Source organism: Patiria miniata, unplaced genomic scaffold (genome assembly GCF_015706575.1).
Source record: "Patiria miniata isolate m_02_andy unplaced genomic scaffold, ASM1570657v1 HiC_scaffold_27, whole genome shotgun sequence".
Lineage (NCBI taxonomy): Eukaryota > Metazoa > Echinodermata > Asteroidea > Valvatida > Asterinidae > Patiria > Patiria miniata.
In genome coordinates, this window is record NW_024037066.1 from 4,716,601 (window position 1) to 4,728,952 (window position 12,352).

General features: G+C 38.8%; 2 protein-coding genes across 2 annotated transcripts; one reads left to right on the plus strand and one right to left on the minus strand.

Moving 5' to 3' along the window:
- Window positions 1-1,342: 1,342 nt before the first annotated feature.
- Window positions 1,343-5,670, minus strand: LOC119734310 (serine/threonine-protein phosphatase 6 catalytic subunit). Its single transcript, XM_038207740.1, has 8 exons — window positions 5,531-5,670; window positions 4,684-4,779; window positions 4,524-4,589; window positions 4,074-4,215; window positions 3,383-3,462; window positions 3,156-3,273; window positions 2,918-3,009; window positions 1,343-2,742 (listed from the first exon to the last, which is right to left on the minus strand). Exons 1-8 carry the CDS (start codon window positions 5,606-5,608, stop codon window positions 2,494-2,496), a joined length of 921 nt encoding a protein of 306 aa, XP_038063668.1. The 5' UTR covers window positions 5,609-5,670; the 3' UTR covers window positions 1,343-2,493.
- On the plus strand, window positions 5,638-11,278 carry LOC119734309 (serine/threonine-protein phosphatase 6 catalytic subunit-like). Its single transcript, XM_038207739.1, has 8 exons — window positions 5,638-5,746; window positions 6,112-6,207; window positions 6,357-6,422; window positions 6,538-6,679; window positions 7,607-7,686; window positions 9,498-9,615; window positions 10,049-10,140; window positions 10,855-11,278. Exons 1-8 carry the CDS (start codon window positions 5,672-5,674, stop codon window positions 11,101-11,103), a joined length of 918 nt encoding a protein of 305 aa, XP_038063667.1. The 5' UTR covers window positions 5,638-5,671; the 3' UTR covers window positions 11,104-11,278.
- The last annotated feature ends 1,074 nt before the right edge of the window (window positions 11,279-12,352 follow it).

A 12,352-nucleotide genomic window follows, 5' to 3' on the forward strand; every position in this document is an offset into this window, starting at 1 on the left:
AAAATGGCGATTTGGGACTTTTGGGAAAACTGTGTTATTCTGCTGTTTAATATCACCTGTAAATTACGTCAAAAGTTGCACATTAGTGTACACTGTCAAATTTTCTCAGAAATAAAAATATGTAATATGAAATGAAGCTTTTGAAGAATTAGAAAAACAATTTTTTTAAGTGATAGCTAAAATGCTTTTGCTGCATCAGTTGATTCTACAAAATAAATAGAATGGATGATACATGTATTAACACGTTTATGTAGCAGTGGCAAGGTGGTAGATGTTTTTGAAATAAACCATGAAATATGTCAATTGTGTAGTTACTGTTTACTGTTCTGGGGCGTGCATTCAGCTTCAATATTAAACTAGAGATTCGCGTTTGTTGAGTTACAAACGCAGAGTGGTCGGGCGGACAGCCTTTTCATTATACACTGCCCAGAAAAGTTAGGAATATACGCATATATAGAACAAAGGATCACGATATTAAATCCCTTCCAGTACAATCAACTCTTCTTTTTTTTTACAAAAATGTATCTTAAACGGTGTAGTAAAATGCTTCTGCTTTTGAGTTATATTCGGATTTTATTGCACTTCCGGTAACACCGGAAGTGAAGGTCAAGCGGTTTGTGTGTCCGGCGACAAAAATGGTTCTCACGGCATAGTGTACAACCTCATGGAAAAACGAACACGAAACTCTTTTTAGTTCAAATGATATGGCGCAAACTATTTTGTCAAAATTTGCCCTTAAATCGCTTTTAATTTGATACCTGATGACGTCATGATGATGTAACAAAATTTATAACATCTTCATAACATGGTTCAAGTTCACACTATGTTTTATGATCATACCATAAACCGTTCGGAAGACATTTTGCTTTGTTTTGATTCCAAGCTAACGTCTTCATTTTGAATTCACCTAACTTTGACCTTCCGGTAGCTCCAGAAGGAAAGGTCAAACAACTTTGACTTCAAATGAAGAATGTTTATCAAGGTATTGTCCATCAGATCACGAAGTATGAATGTGATCGTGTATTTTGTTCATGAGTTATAATTTACGGAAAATTGTCATATTTTGACCAAAAATCGCTTGTAATTTGACACCCGATGACGTCATCGTGACGTCTCAGTAATATGCACCACTTGGAATGAGGGTCGATGTATACTGAAAGTTACAAGTTCATATCATAAACCGTCTAGGAGAAAACCCGCGGAGAATTATTGTCCGAAAAAAAAAAAAAAGACCCAAACAAAGAAGATTTATGAGAGCAATTCCAAAGAGTGGTCGGGTTGTGCCCGACCACTCAATGACGCAAACAAAAAATACCGATAAAAAATCACAATTGTACACAAATTCTCGTTAGATATCTGTATTATTACGCTTCCTTTTAATGGGTACAGCAATTAATTACTGTTTACAAATGGAATTTCTTTTCACAAGCCTTAGCTTGGGTAAGTTTTAAAACTAACAGCGATAGTAAGACCTTTGGTCAAAAATTAAATGGATTCTTACTTCAAAACAGAAACGGTAAAAACAACATCTGTACACATGCTACACCTAAACATTACTTAAACCGAATATTACAATGTTACACAGATATACACACAAGGGGTATCACACCACTTGCAGGGTCAGTCTTTCAGTTTTTGTTTTTGGATACCGAACTGCGCCAGGGAATTGCCAAAATTATCCTTTTGATCCTGTTTAAAGTTTGTGAAAAGTTTGGTTTTAAACCTTTTCAGGGTGGCTTGAATTTAAAACAAAAAAACATGCAAATTTTCAACTTCACCATGCAACTCCAAGCATTCTGCTCATACTAGGTTGATGGCCTAAATTAAAATACTTCTATTAATTTAAATCACAAGGTAACTTGATATTTTAATTAACGTATGGCTACCCAGGCTATGGTTGATTCCTTCAAACCCTGGTTTCCGAACCCAAAATGTGTCATCTGCATATTGTCTTGAACTTAAATGACATCGTTGCATCATTTCGAGAAAAACTATGCCTTGACATTTTCAAACATAAACTGTCAAAACATGTATGTGGCACGTTCTAGTGTTCTCGTGCATCCTATGTTGTGCTAACTCATTTAAACGCACATGAAAACAAAAAATACAGTATTGCAAAATTTCAGTAACGGGACAAATAAAGTTTGTTGCCTGATGCAATGATCTCATGTCAATGCAGATACTCAACTGAAAACACAAGTCATGCATATCCACAATTCCAGAAAAGTATACAACCAAGTCTTAGGAATGAGAAAAAAGGACCAAATATAAATAAGTGTCTCGAAATTGGAACCATTGGAAAGTGTCTCTAAGAACAGTGCTACTTTGCATCAGGAAAACACGGTTCCCATGTTCATCAGGAGAATTCCCAATGGAGCAGGAAGATTCCAAGTCTTGACACTTTTCCATCAGCAAAGACACAACCGAAAGCTGAATTTTCCTTGTCCTGTCCCTGCTCACAACTTCCATTAAAATATTGTCCAAACATTCCCATCAGAGGAAATACGGTGTGGTGGTGCGCGTGGGGATAATTCTCTCGGCGTCTGGCACGGCCCTGAAGAGTTTAGCCTCCTTGGTTGATGTGTCGCGGAAGGCGAGGATGGACGCGATGTTGCCGCATCGGTAGCAGTAGTTGGGCGCCGACCACACAGTCACCAGCTTCTCGTCAAACATGTACTTGTAGCCCTCGTGGACGAGCTGGTGGGCTCGGCAGATCAGCTTCAGGTTGTTGATGTGAACAAACTACGGAGATGAGAAAAAAATTGATTGAGTTTAATTTGTACACGAACCCATGTCTACAGAATCAGCCAATGCGTATGTTACATATGCAGGGATATTACAGAAAGCACTGGAGTATAAGGACAGGAGTCGAAAGACAAAACAGGACATTTAGGGATTGGCCATGAATCTTCCTAACCTCATTGACGACTTTAGCACCAAACAACCAGCCAGCTCCCCTTGGGCTGATGGCCCAAGTGTCTACATCTTCAGGATCGGACCAAACCAGATGTAAAAAAGAAAGTTAAGGAAACTCACAAGTAACATAAGTTATGATGAACTGAGCGGGTGAAAACACGAAGAAGTCAGACAGTACAGATAACAAGAAACCGGGCAGTTTAGGGCGGTAAAGGGACAGAATGGTTCTAAAAGGATATCACAGAAGGCTCCTTTGTGGGGGATTTCTTGAGCTCTCTCGATGGTTCTGATCTGGTCGACTGTCTTGACGTCTGGAGAGAGACCTCCATGAACGCACAGGATCTGCTCGTCAATTATCTAAGGAAAAAAGTTTTTAAAAAATCATTACTTTGTTGTGTGGACTCCACATCTGACATCAACTACAAGTGCGGTACATTCAACGTCAACTGCAAGTTTAAATACTTACAGCAGCTACTGTCAGGAGATCAAAGACCTTGGTGCAATATCGCCAGGCATTCGCATTGCCATATTTAGTCTGACACTCATCTGTAAACAAGAGAAAAATGGTTGGTTTTTTTTAAATAAGGTTTTAGATTTAGTTTCAAGACTCATTTAAGGTGTTTTTTGGGTTTTTTTTTTTACAACGGTGGACAAGATGGGGAAAAAAACAGGTTCAAGTTTCAAAGTTTTTTTCTGGTGTTTTTTTTTGTTTCAGACAATTAACCCTTCTGCTATTTAAACAGTCACAGACAGTCAAAATTTCCAACCACTTCCCCTGCTATACCTTTAACACAGGCTAGTCACCAGCACTCAGATCATATGTCAAGCAAGCACTGTGACTAGTCAAACTCAGTCAACACACCATGAACAGACAAACCAGGCAAGTTGTGGGCACAGCTGGCTTATCAATTACCCACAGCCAAAGCAAAGCTTACATCAGCAGTCACAGCCAGTCACTCCTGCTTTACATAGGCTGGGAATTCTTAACTGTTGAAAACAGTCACTTGAATTTGACTGGAAGGACTACTTGGCACAGAATGTATGTCTGCAATGCATAGGAGGGCTACTGATCTCTGACTGAGCCCGCTCCCCATACAGTAAACCCAAAAAAATGAAAGGTGTTCTCATTTTCATCAAAGTCGACCTTTCATTCTCACCATAAAATCCATAGACCTGGGTGATCTGCCTGCTCTCGTGGTTGCCACGGAGAAGTGTGATGCGATCCGGCCATTTTGCTTTGAGGGTCAGTAACCTAGTGAATGTCTCCAAGCTGTAGTAACCACGGTCGACAAAGTCACCCTGGAAAAGATAAGGGAAAGAAAGCGTGAGCATTTCAAAAGGAGTTCAGAAATCTATCACCCACTTATACACCAGTGAAAACATATTTTTGGTATCCCAAATAGGGTAATATTGGAACTGTTCAGCACAGTCTAGATTCTTGCACAAACGTTCTGTACTCCCTCTTAAATTGATTTACCTTCAATCCTTTCATAAGGTAATCAACTCAGGAGGAGGTACAATAAGTTAGTGCAAGATTCTAGATTGCGCTTTTCGGCTTAACAGAACTATAAAAAAAGCTCTGAAGGTTTGCACAAATTCTAATTTACCATGAACACGTAGTTAGTGTCGGGAATCTGGCCCCCTGTTCTGAACAACTCCTCCAAATCATAAAACTGTCAGAAAAAAAAATAGAAGAACAAATCAATAACAGCAAAACACTTTCTCTGGTCACAATAAACATTAGTCACGTTCATGTGTACAATGTACCTGTCCATGTATATCTCCGCATACTGTCACTGGAGTCGATACAGGTTGAACGTTGGATTCCTCCAGGAGAAGATCACACACGTAGTCGCACAGTTTCTGTGTGAAAATAGTTATTGAATATTTTTGATATTAAATCAACTCAACTACTGTTCTATTCAATTTCAAATTCAAAACATGCAAAATGTGACTAGAGTTAGTTTCAAAATCCAAATTCAAGATATAACCATATCCGCTTCATCAGTGTCTGAATTTCTACATAAATTTGCATAATACAGCCATTTGAAATGGGTGATCAAATGATCAATGATTGATTAGGCCTAATTATTTTAATATTGAAGAATAAAAAATATTAAACATAATGGAGTGATAAAAAAAAAGGAAATAGAAATTTTGACCTGATCAGGCCATAGTCAAAACGGCCGCCATCCTGTGACACATAGAAACAACCAAACAAAAACATCAGATTTTACCATGTTCACCCTCAAAACGACCACAGGTGCCCTAGGCTAGCCAAATCTCACTTGTCTGCTCGTTGACACATTCCCTTTTAACCGCTATGCAATTGCAATTACATGAATTACTTCGACATTCCCCAAGATCAACAGCACTACTCCAATACATTTACAGTCCAACCTGTCCAAGTCCCTTGGTAACTCTAATACCGCCCCCCCCCCTTCAGCGAATCCCCGCCCACCCCCAATGATTGAGAATGAATAATTGAACATTGAGGAAATCGGTAAGCATGGTAAGATTATATTTTCCGTGTCTACTCTCGAGATTTAACAAAATTACAAAGCCAGTCGTATCCCCCAGAATGTCAATAATCTTCGACACATCATTTCTTCACCTTTAAGTCGTTTTCTGGTAGATATTTGCACTGTTGTGCGATGTCGATCCATCTTTCAACCGACGATGGTTCCGCCATTTTTTTGGTGATTCGTGAGTCATGGAAGGGCGCCCTCTAGCTACTGCTCATAAACGGAACAAGATGGGTCTGTCAGATGTGGACCGGTGGTTGGAGATCGCCAAAAAGTGCAAATATCTGCCAGAAAACGACTACAAGGTGATGTAAAATGTGATGTAAAGTAAACAGGATATATTTGGGGTTGATTGGAATGAATTATAGCCCTTCTTGATGCTCCAAAGTGTGTGTAATTCGCCATATGATGCTTGAGAAATTTGACAAACATTGGTTGCTTGATGCCCCGCCCCTTCTCATTGATAAACAGTTGGGAAGTAAATGGGGGGGGGGGGGGGGGGCAAAGTTTGGAAGGGGGGGTGCAAGGTTGGGAAAGAAGCAAGGCATAGATGGAAGGGAATTGTAGGATTAGAATTGCCATCAGACTGAACCAAGATCATGGAGATTGGAATCATTGCTTTATGGTCAAGATGATCGTTTTTGATTATAAAATTTAAATTTTTTCACAGAAACTTTGCGAATATGTATGTGACCTACTTCTAGAGGAAAGCAACGTACAGCCTGTCTCCACACCCGTCACTGTGTGCGGAGATATCCATGGACAGGTATTGACCAATCAGCTTTCTCGTAAATGGTAACCCCACCCCTTTTTACCCTTTTCATTTCCTTCATCGTTCCCCACCCCCTTTCTTCTGATTTAAAGATGTAAAAAGGAATAATTCTCTTTCTCCTCTTTTTGTTTGTTTGTTCGAAGTTTTATGACTTGGAAGAACTGTTCAGATGTGGAGGCCAGATACCTGACACCAACTACGTGTTCATGGCAAGTATCATGATCAAGCACTTAATTTTACCAATTCTAGCATTGTCTATTATATAATTGTCCAAACTTTGATTGTTCCTTTTTTTTTTGGCCAACCTTTCCTATGTCATTCCAGGGTGACTTTGTCGACCGTGGCTACTACAGCTTAGAGACATTCACCAGGTTACTGACCCTCAAAGCAAAATGGCCGGATTGCATCACACTTCTCCGTGGCAACCATGAGACAAGACAAACCACCCAGGTCTACGGTTACTACGGTTAGATGATTGAAACAATTTTTGGAACATTTCATCTTCACGTCCAACCCAGACAAACCCATTGCATTGGGGGTGGGAACTATTTTCGCCGCATCTCTATTTGTCACGCTTCATGGGAGCATAAGCTAGCATCCACTATCTTCATCTGCTATCATCTTGAAGCACAAATCTCAAGGCTGACACATTCTGGAGTCTTCAACTTTCAAGCCGGCAGAAGGTATGGGGGAAAACATGTCATTATGCTAATGCTTGCTTTCATGCTCACCTCTAGTCCATTCTGTTCTTGGCTTTTGTCAGTGTGAAGTAAGGAGTATCATCCAAGGGTTGTCTGTTTTCGATTAATTTAGTATTCAATTACTCGAAACTGTGTTTGACTGAATATTCGGATATTTGAAACTGTTGGCTGTAAATGCGTGCCGCACTGCTCAAAAGTTGCATGCAGAGTTAAAGTTGTATGCTGTGATCAAAACAGAGTGTTTTTCAGTAATTGTTTTATTATTGTCAACGGCTTTAACCTGCTTAAAGGATAGAAACAAAAAAGTTACCATCATTTGACCAAAAAGTGGCACCTGACAATAAACGCTGCAACTTTATGATAAAGTACCATCACAGTCATGCGTGTGTATGTGCGCAGATTTCTAATGTTCTGTTGATGATTGAATATTCGGTTTATTCGGGACAGCCTTAATCCAATTTCTCATGGCAATTTATGTCCACCATATTGTAATTCTCACATTGTCCTAGCCTTTCCAAGGCCTTGTCCTTTCTTAAGTCTGTTTGGGTGTTCACTTGCTCAGTAATGTCTTCTGCCCTGTCTTGTAATTCTCACATGGTCGTCCTAGCCTTTTCAAGTCCTTGTCCTTTCTCAAGTCTGTTTGGGTGTCCACTTGCTCAGTAATGTCTTCTGCCCTTTCTTGTGCATTGCAGATGAATGTCTAATCAAGTACGGCAATGCCAATGCCTGGAGATACAGTGCAATGGTCTTTGATCTTCTTACAGTGGCTGCTGTAAGTAGTAGGTTACTTTCATCTTTTCATCTCCTTATCAAAAATGTAGTCGACTCCCGTTAATATGAACTCGGCCAGACCTAGCCAGCATGTTTGTTATATCTAGTGCTGCAGCTGAACTGCTGAACCAAACTAAAAATAGCCAAACATGGCCTTCCGAACCGAACCAAAATGGTCAGTTCGGAAGTTTGGCAAGTTGCTTTTGATAGCGCTGGGAATGCTAATGCTTGCCATGAAAGGGCAAAATTAAAGCGCATGTGTGGCAGTGACAAGTTTTACTTGTGTATTTTGATAGTGTATTAAATAGGAGTAGCTCCCCTTAGAAAAGAAAATCATTTTAGTTGAAGTTTAGATGTCCCCCCCCCCCCCTTTGTTGGTAGTGTGACCCCCTGTTTGTTTACTTAAGCCCACACGTTCCCCCTATAAAAGCTGCCACATGGTCAAGTCACACTTCAGTTCAGCCAGCAGACCAGCAGACAATAGACATACATGATATATTTTCCTCCTAACTGGAGTGCCTGTTCTGCTTGAAGTTATAGTTGCCGAATCATTTGCTTTGGTGAGTTTTCTTTAGTGTATTGTCTACTTTTCATTTATTATATATAATTATTTTTGATCTTTATTTCAGTTTTCGTTTGAAAGTTTGTTAGTTTTTATAGGAAAGGGTGATTTTTATCAGCTTTAATCTTTGAAGAATAGCCAGTTCTGAAGTGACCCTTTTCATATTATTTGGCTTAAGACTTCGGTATTTTTACTTCTTTTGATGATAGTTGTTTTTATCCTTTCTGTTTTAATGATGATGGTTAAAGTTTTGTATGAAAGTCTCATTTTGATTCCTTAAGAGAAAAGTTTCTAGTTGTTCTCGGCTGTTTGACTGCAACCTTGGTTTTACTGAAGGATAGATTTTGCCTTGTTTCATTCAGTAAGGTTAAGATTTCACTTTGACTTCAGATTTTCTCATTTTCTTTTTGCATATTTTTAAAAGTATTAATACATAAGTATACATGTAGATGATCTTCACCATGTGCTTTAGCTTTTCATTGCAATGTCTTTGTTCTCATTTAACTCACATGGCCTGTGTATAGGATGGTGCCACTGGACTTGTTTTATTACTTGCTAATCCTTCACTTTGGGGATTAGTGTCTCCCACTTCCTTTGTATCTTATTAGAACTTGTTTATTACATCATGAATATTCATTAGATCATTTCCTTATATGTTTTCTCTTTTTGTATTTTCTTGTTTACAGACTTTATTCCTGCTTGAGTGTTCTTTAAAAGATCCACTATTCACACTGTGTTGGTTTTAGATTTTAGGGTTTAAGTCTCAATTTCTTGATTTTTTTGGTTTAAGTCTTTGGATTTTAGGTTTATTCTTTGCTTTTAGTTACTGGTTTATGGTTTAAGGTTCGTGTAAATAAATTCTTTTTTGGTCTTTTTTTGTTCGAAATCTAGAATTCGTCTCTGGTCTCTATTAATTCAATTTCCTCGCGACTTTTCCCTTCAAGGATCCTGAGTTTAGTTTAGTTTTGTTAGTTAATCCCCATAGAGTCTTAGTTTGTGCGAGTTCCCCAAGTGTGTCATTTTTCACGGTTACACATGGATGATTGAATTTACTCGTTCGAGACCGAGCCTTTAATATGTTCACTATGAACAGAATAGTTCTTGTGACAGAGTGTGTATTACCGAAAGACAATTTTATAGGCTTGATTCAAACCGAGAATCTGATGGTCCATCAACAAGAATGCGACTGCACGTAATTACACCTGATACTTCGCTAACAATCACTGCCTTTATCACTTCTCTCCTCGCAGATAATTGACGAGCAGGTGCTATGTGTTCACGGCGGACTATCCCCAGACATCAAGACACTGGACCAGATGAGAATCATTGACAGAGGCCAGGAAATCCCACACAAAGGAGCCTTTTGTGATATCCTTTCTCCAAAAAAAGAAAAGATTTTAAAATCATTTGATCATTTGAATAGAAAAGTTGCAGAAGTACATTTAACTTGGTCTGGACTCGAACCAGGGACCTCTGGATCACAGCAGCAGGATTTTAGGGCCTTGGCCTTAAGGCTTGAGGGCAAACGCCTTGGCCTTGGCCAGTGCCTTGCAGTTTTCAGTCAAGGCTCTTCAAGGCCCATAGATTTTGGCATTTTCTTGATCAATTTTATATTGTATTCTTTCTGTTCTGGAAACGTACAACTCAGAGTCAGCTCTCCACAGAGTCTGTAATCTACACACACCCCGGATTTGTGTGTTGACACACTTCCAGTTTCACAGCCTAGGACGGTTTATAGGGAAGGGGCATAATCAGGCATACACATGACAGAAATGTTATTGTTATCCTTAATTTTACTCACATATTGTATGGTCTGATCCAGAAGACGTAGGTACATGGGCCATTAGTCCACGGGGTGCTGGCTGGCTGTTTGGTGCCCAGGTGGTTGACAAGGTAAATTTAGTATTGTAGTTGTCAGTACTTTTACTTTCAAGTTAAACTTTCTTACACTAGGACATGTATATCCCATTCTCATACTTCTCATATTGCTACTGCGTCAAAGTGTCCTTTTTTCTGAACTACTAGTTTCAAAGAATTTATATTTATTGAAGTTTTCAGATGCCTCACTAACCCTCCTGCTATTTAAGCAATCACGGACGGTCATAATTCACTTCCCGCCTTTTAACAAAGGCTAGTCACCAGCAGTCAGATCATATGTCAAGCAAGTACATGTACTAGTCAAACTCAGTCAACAGACCATGAACAGACAAAGCAGGCAAGTTGTAGTCACAGCTGTTTTATCACTCACCCAGAGTCGAAGCATAACTGTATCGAGTTACTTAATCAGTCCAAGGCAGTCAATCCTGCTCTATGTGGGCTGGGAATTCTTAACTGTTGAAAACAGTCACTTGATTGATTTTGACTGCAAGGACAACTTGGCACAGAATGTATGTTTGCATAGGAGGGCTAAAGTGAACAAATAAGGTCTACAAAAATTAGTCACCATCTGAACAAACATTAAGTCAAGTCCTGAACCTGTTCCATTGAGAAGATAGAACCACTGACATGCAGTTTACTGGCTAAAATTGTAGCTATTTCAATATCATTTTGAAATTTTTGCCTAAGTTTGGCAAATCTCAGCATTTATTTTATGACCTAATCTTTCAGTTTGAACACATCAACGGTCTGACCCTGATCTGCCGAGCCCATCAACTGGTTCAGGAGGGCTACAAGTACATGTTTGATGATAAGATAGTGACGGTGTGGTCGGCCCCAAACTACTGCTACCGTAGCGGCAACGTGGCTTCCATGCTGGAGTTTAGAGACGCCGACACCAAAGTCGGGAAAATCTTCAACGCTGTTCCCGACTCGGAACGGGTCATACCATCACAGGCAACAACACCATATTTCCTTTAGATGCAAAATACCGTTGCCGATTTATTTGTGTGTGATTTTTTGATTCCATTTGCACTTTTTTATTACTGTGTAATGTTCTGAAATCATTTAGCAAGAGACATTGACTTAAATGTTTGTATTAAGATCATAACCATGCAACTTTAAGTAAACCAGTTGATTTTGACACCCCCCCCCCCCCCAAAAAAAATCATCAATACCAGTACTCTGTTTCTACAACTTGTTTTCACTTCTACCCATAAGTTTTGGGCTCTTTGCACTTCAAGTTCTTTTTTCTAAAATAATGTCTGTGGCCATTTGGTTTTTTTTTAACAGTTGAACACCTTATACAAAAAATAAAGAATAAATACTGCATTTAAAATCAAGTTAACTTTACGTTTCATTATGCAAATCAAGTTTTCCCATAAGTTTAGCTACAAAACATTCCCCAATTTTAATAGCTTATTTTAGTTTATCAATTTCTGACATGTCTGCTATTTGCTTAGTCGATTTATCTAAAAACGAAACATATGAAAGAAGTTAAAACTTAACACTTGTTTTGTTCAGTTTTTTGCTATTAATACTTTGTATGACAATAATAATCTTTTTTGTCGAAACTGTCAATTTTTTTTAGTGCATATTTACATTACAACTCTTGTATGAAATTAATTGACAGATTGTGGCAGAGCTGGTTGTAATTGTTTACTAAATCGTCAGAGCATTTTGTAGCCTTGATTGAAAATAAAATAAGTTACCACAAGAGTAACTTTTAAGTCTAAAGTTCCAAAAAAAATGTGTTAAAAACCAACATTGGTGGGATGTGTCACTTGTATTTTTGTCTTTGTTTATAGAGATTTTGCAACATCTAAAACTGTAATGTGGAGAATTGTGGTTAATAATGAGAAAGCAGCTGAATAATTAGGCCAAAAAAAATAATATTCGGTCTCTGGTCAGACTAAAGTTCCGGAACTGACGCGGCCTTTTTTTTTCTCTCTCTTTTTTTTTTTTCTTTCTTCAAGCTTAGATTGTACAGACAAGGTGGGGGTACTATTTTGCTTTTTTGGTGTCCTCATGTACATTGGTGACCTCCATAATTTGCCTTGGTGCTTTCGATCATTTGCCTTGGTGCAATTTCCCATTCCTTGGTGCTCTTTGGTGAAAAAAAATGAGGAGGTGCGGAAATAGAGGGCGCTGTTGGAGCTACGGCACAACATTTTGGAAAAAAAACGATCGACGCGCATGATTAAAATCGATGCGCGCGCTGACCAGAGAC

Excerpts from the sequence above, each read along its gene's own strand:
- LOC119734310 (XM_038207740.1), bottom strand. The coding sequence starts at position 5,608 with ATGGCGGAACCATCGTCGGTTGAAAGATGGATCGACATCGCACAACAG. Across the intron at positions 3,463-4,073 it reads CCAGGTCTATGGATTTTATG|ATGAGTGTCAGACTAAATAT; the intron begins GTGAGAATGAAA and ends TCTTGTTTACAG. Across the intron at positions 3,010-3,155 it reads CCACAAAGGAGCCTTCTGTG|ATCTGGTTTGGTCCGATCCT; the intron begins ATATCCTTTTAG and ends TTTCTTTTTTAC.
- LOC119734309 (XM_038207739.1), top strand. The coding sequence starts at position 5,672 with ATGGGTCTGTCAGATGTGGACCGGTGGTTGGAGATCGCCAAAAAGTGC. Across the intron at positions 5,747-6,111 it reads TGCCAGAAAACGACTACAAG|AAACTTTGCGAATATGTATG; the intron begins GTGATGTAAAAT and ends ATTTTTTCACAG. Across the intron at positions 6,680-7,606 it reads CCAGGTCTACGGTTACTACG|ATGAATGTCTAATCAAGTAC; the intron begins GTTAGATGATTG and ends TGTGCATTGCAG.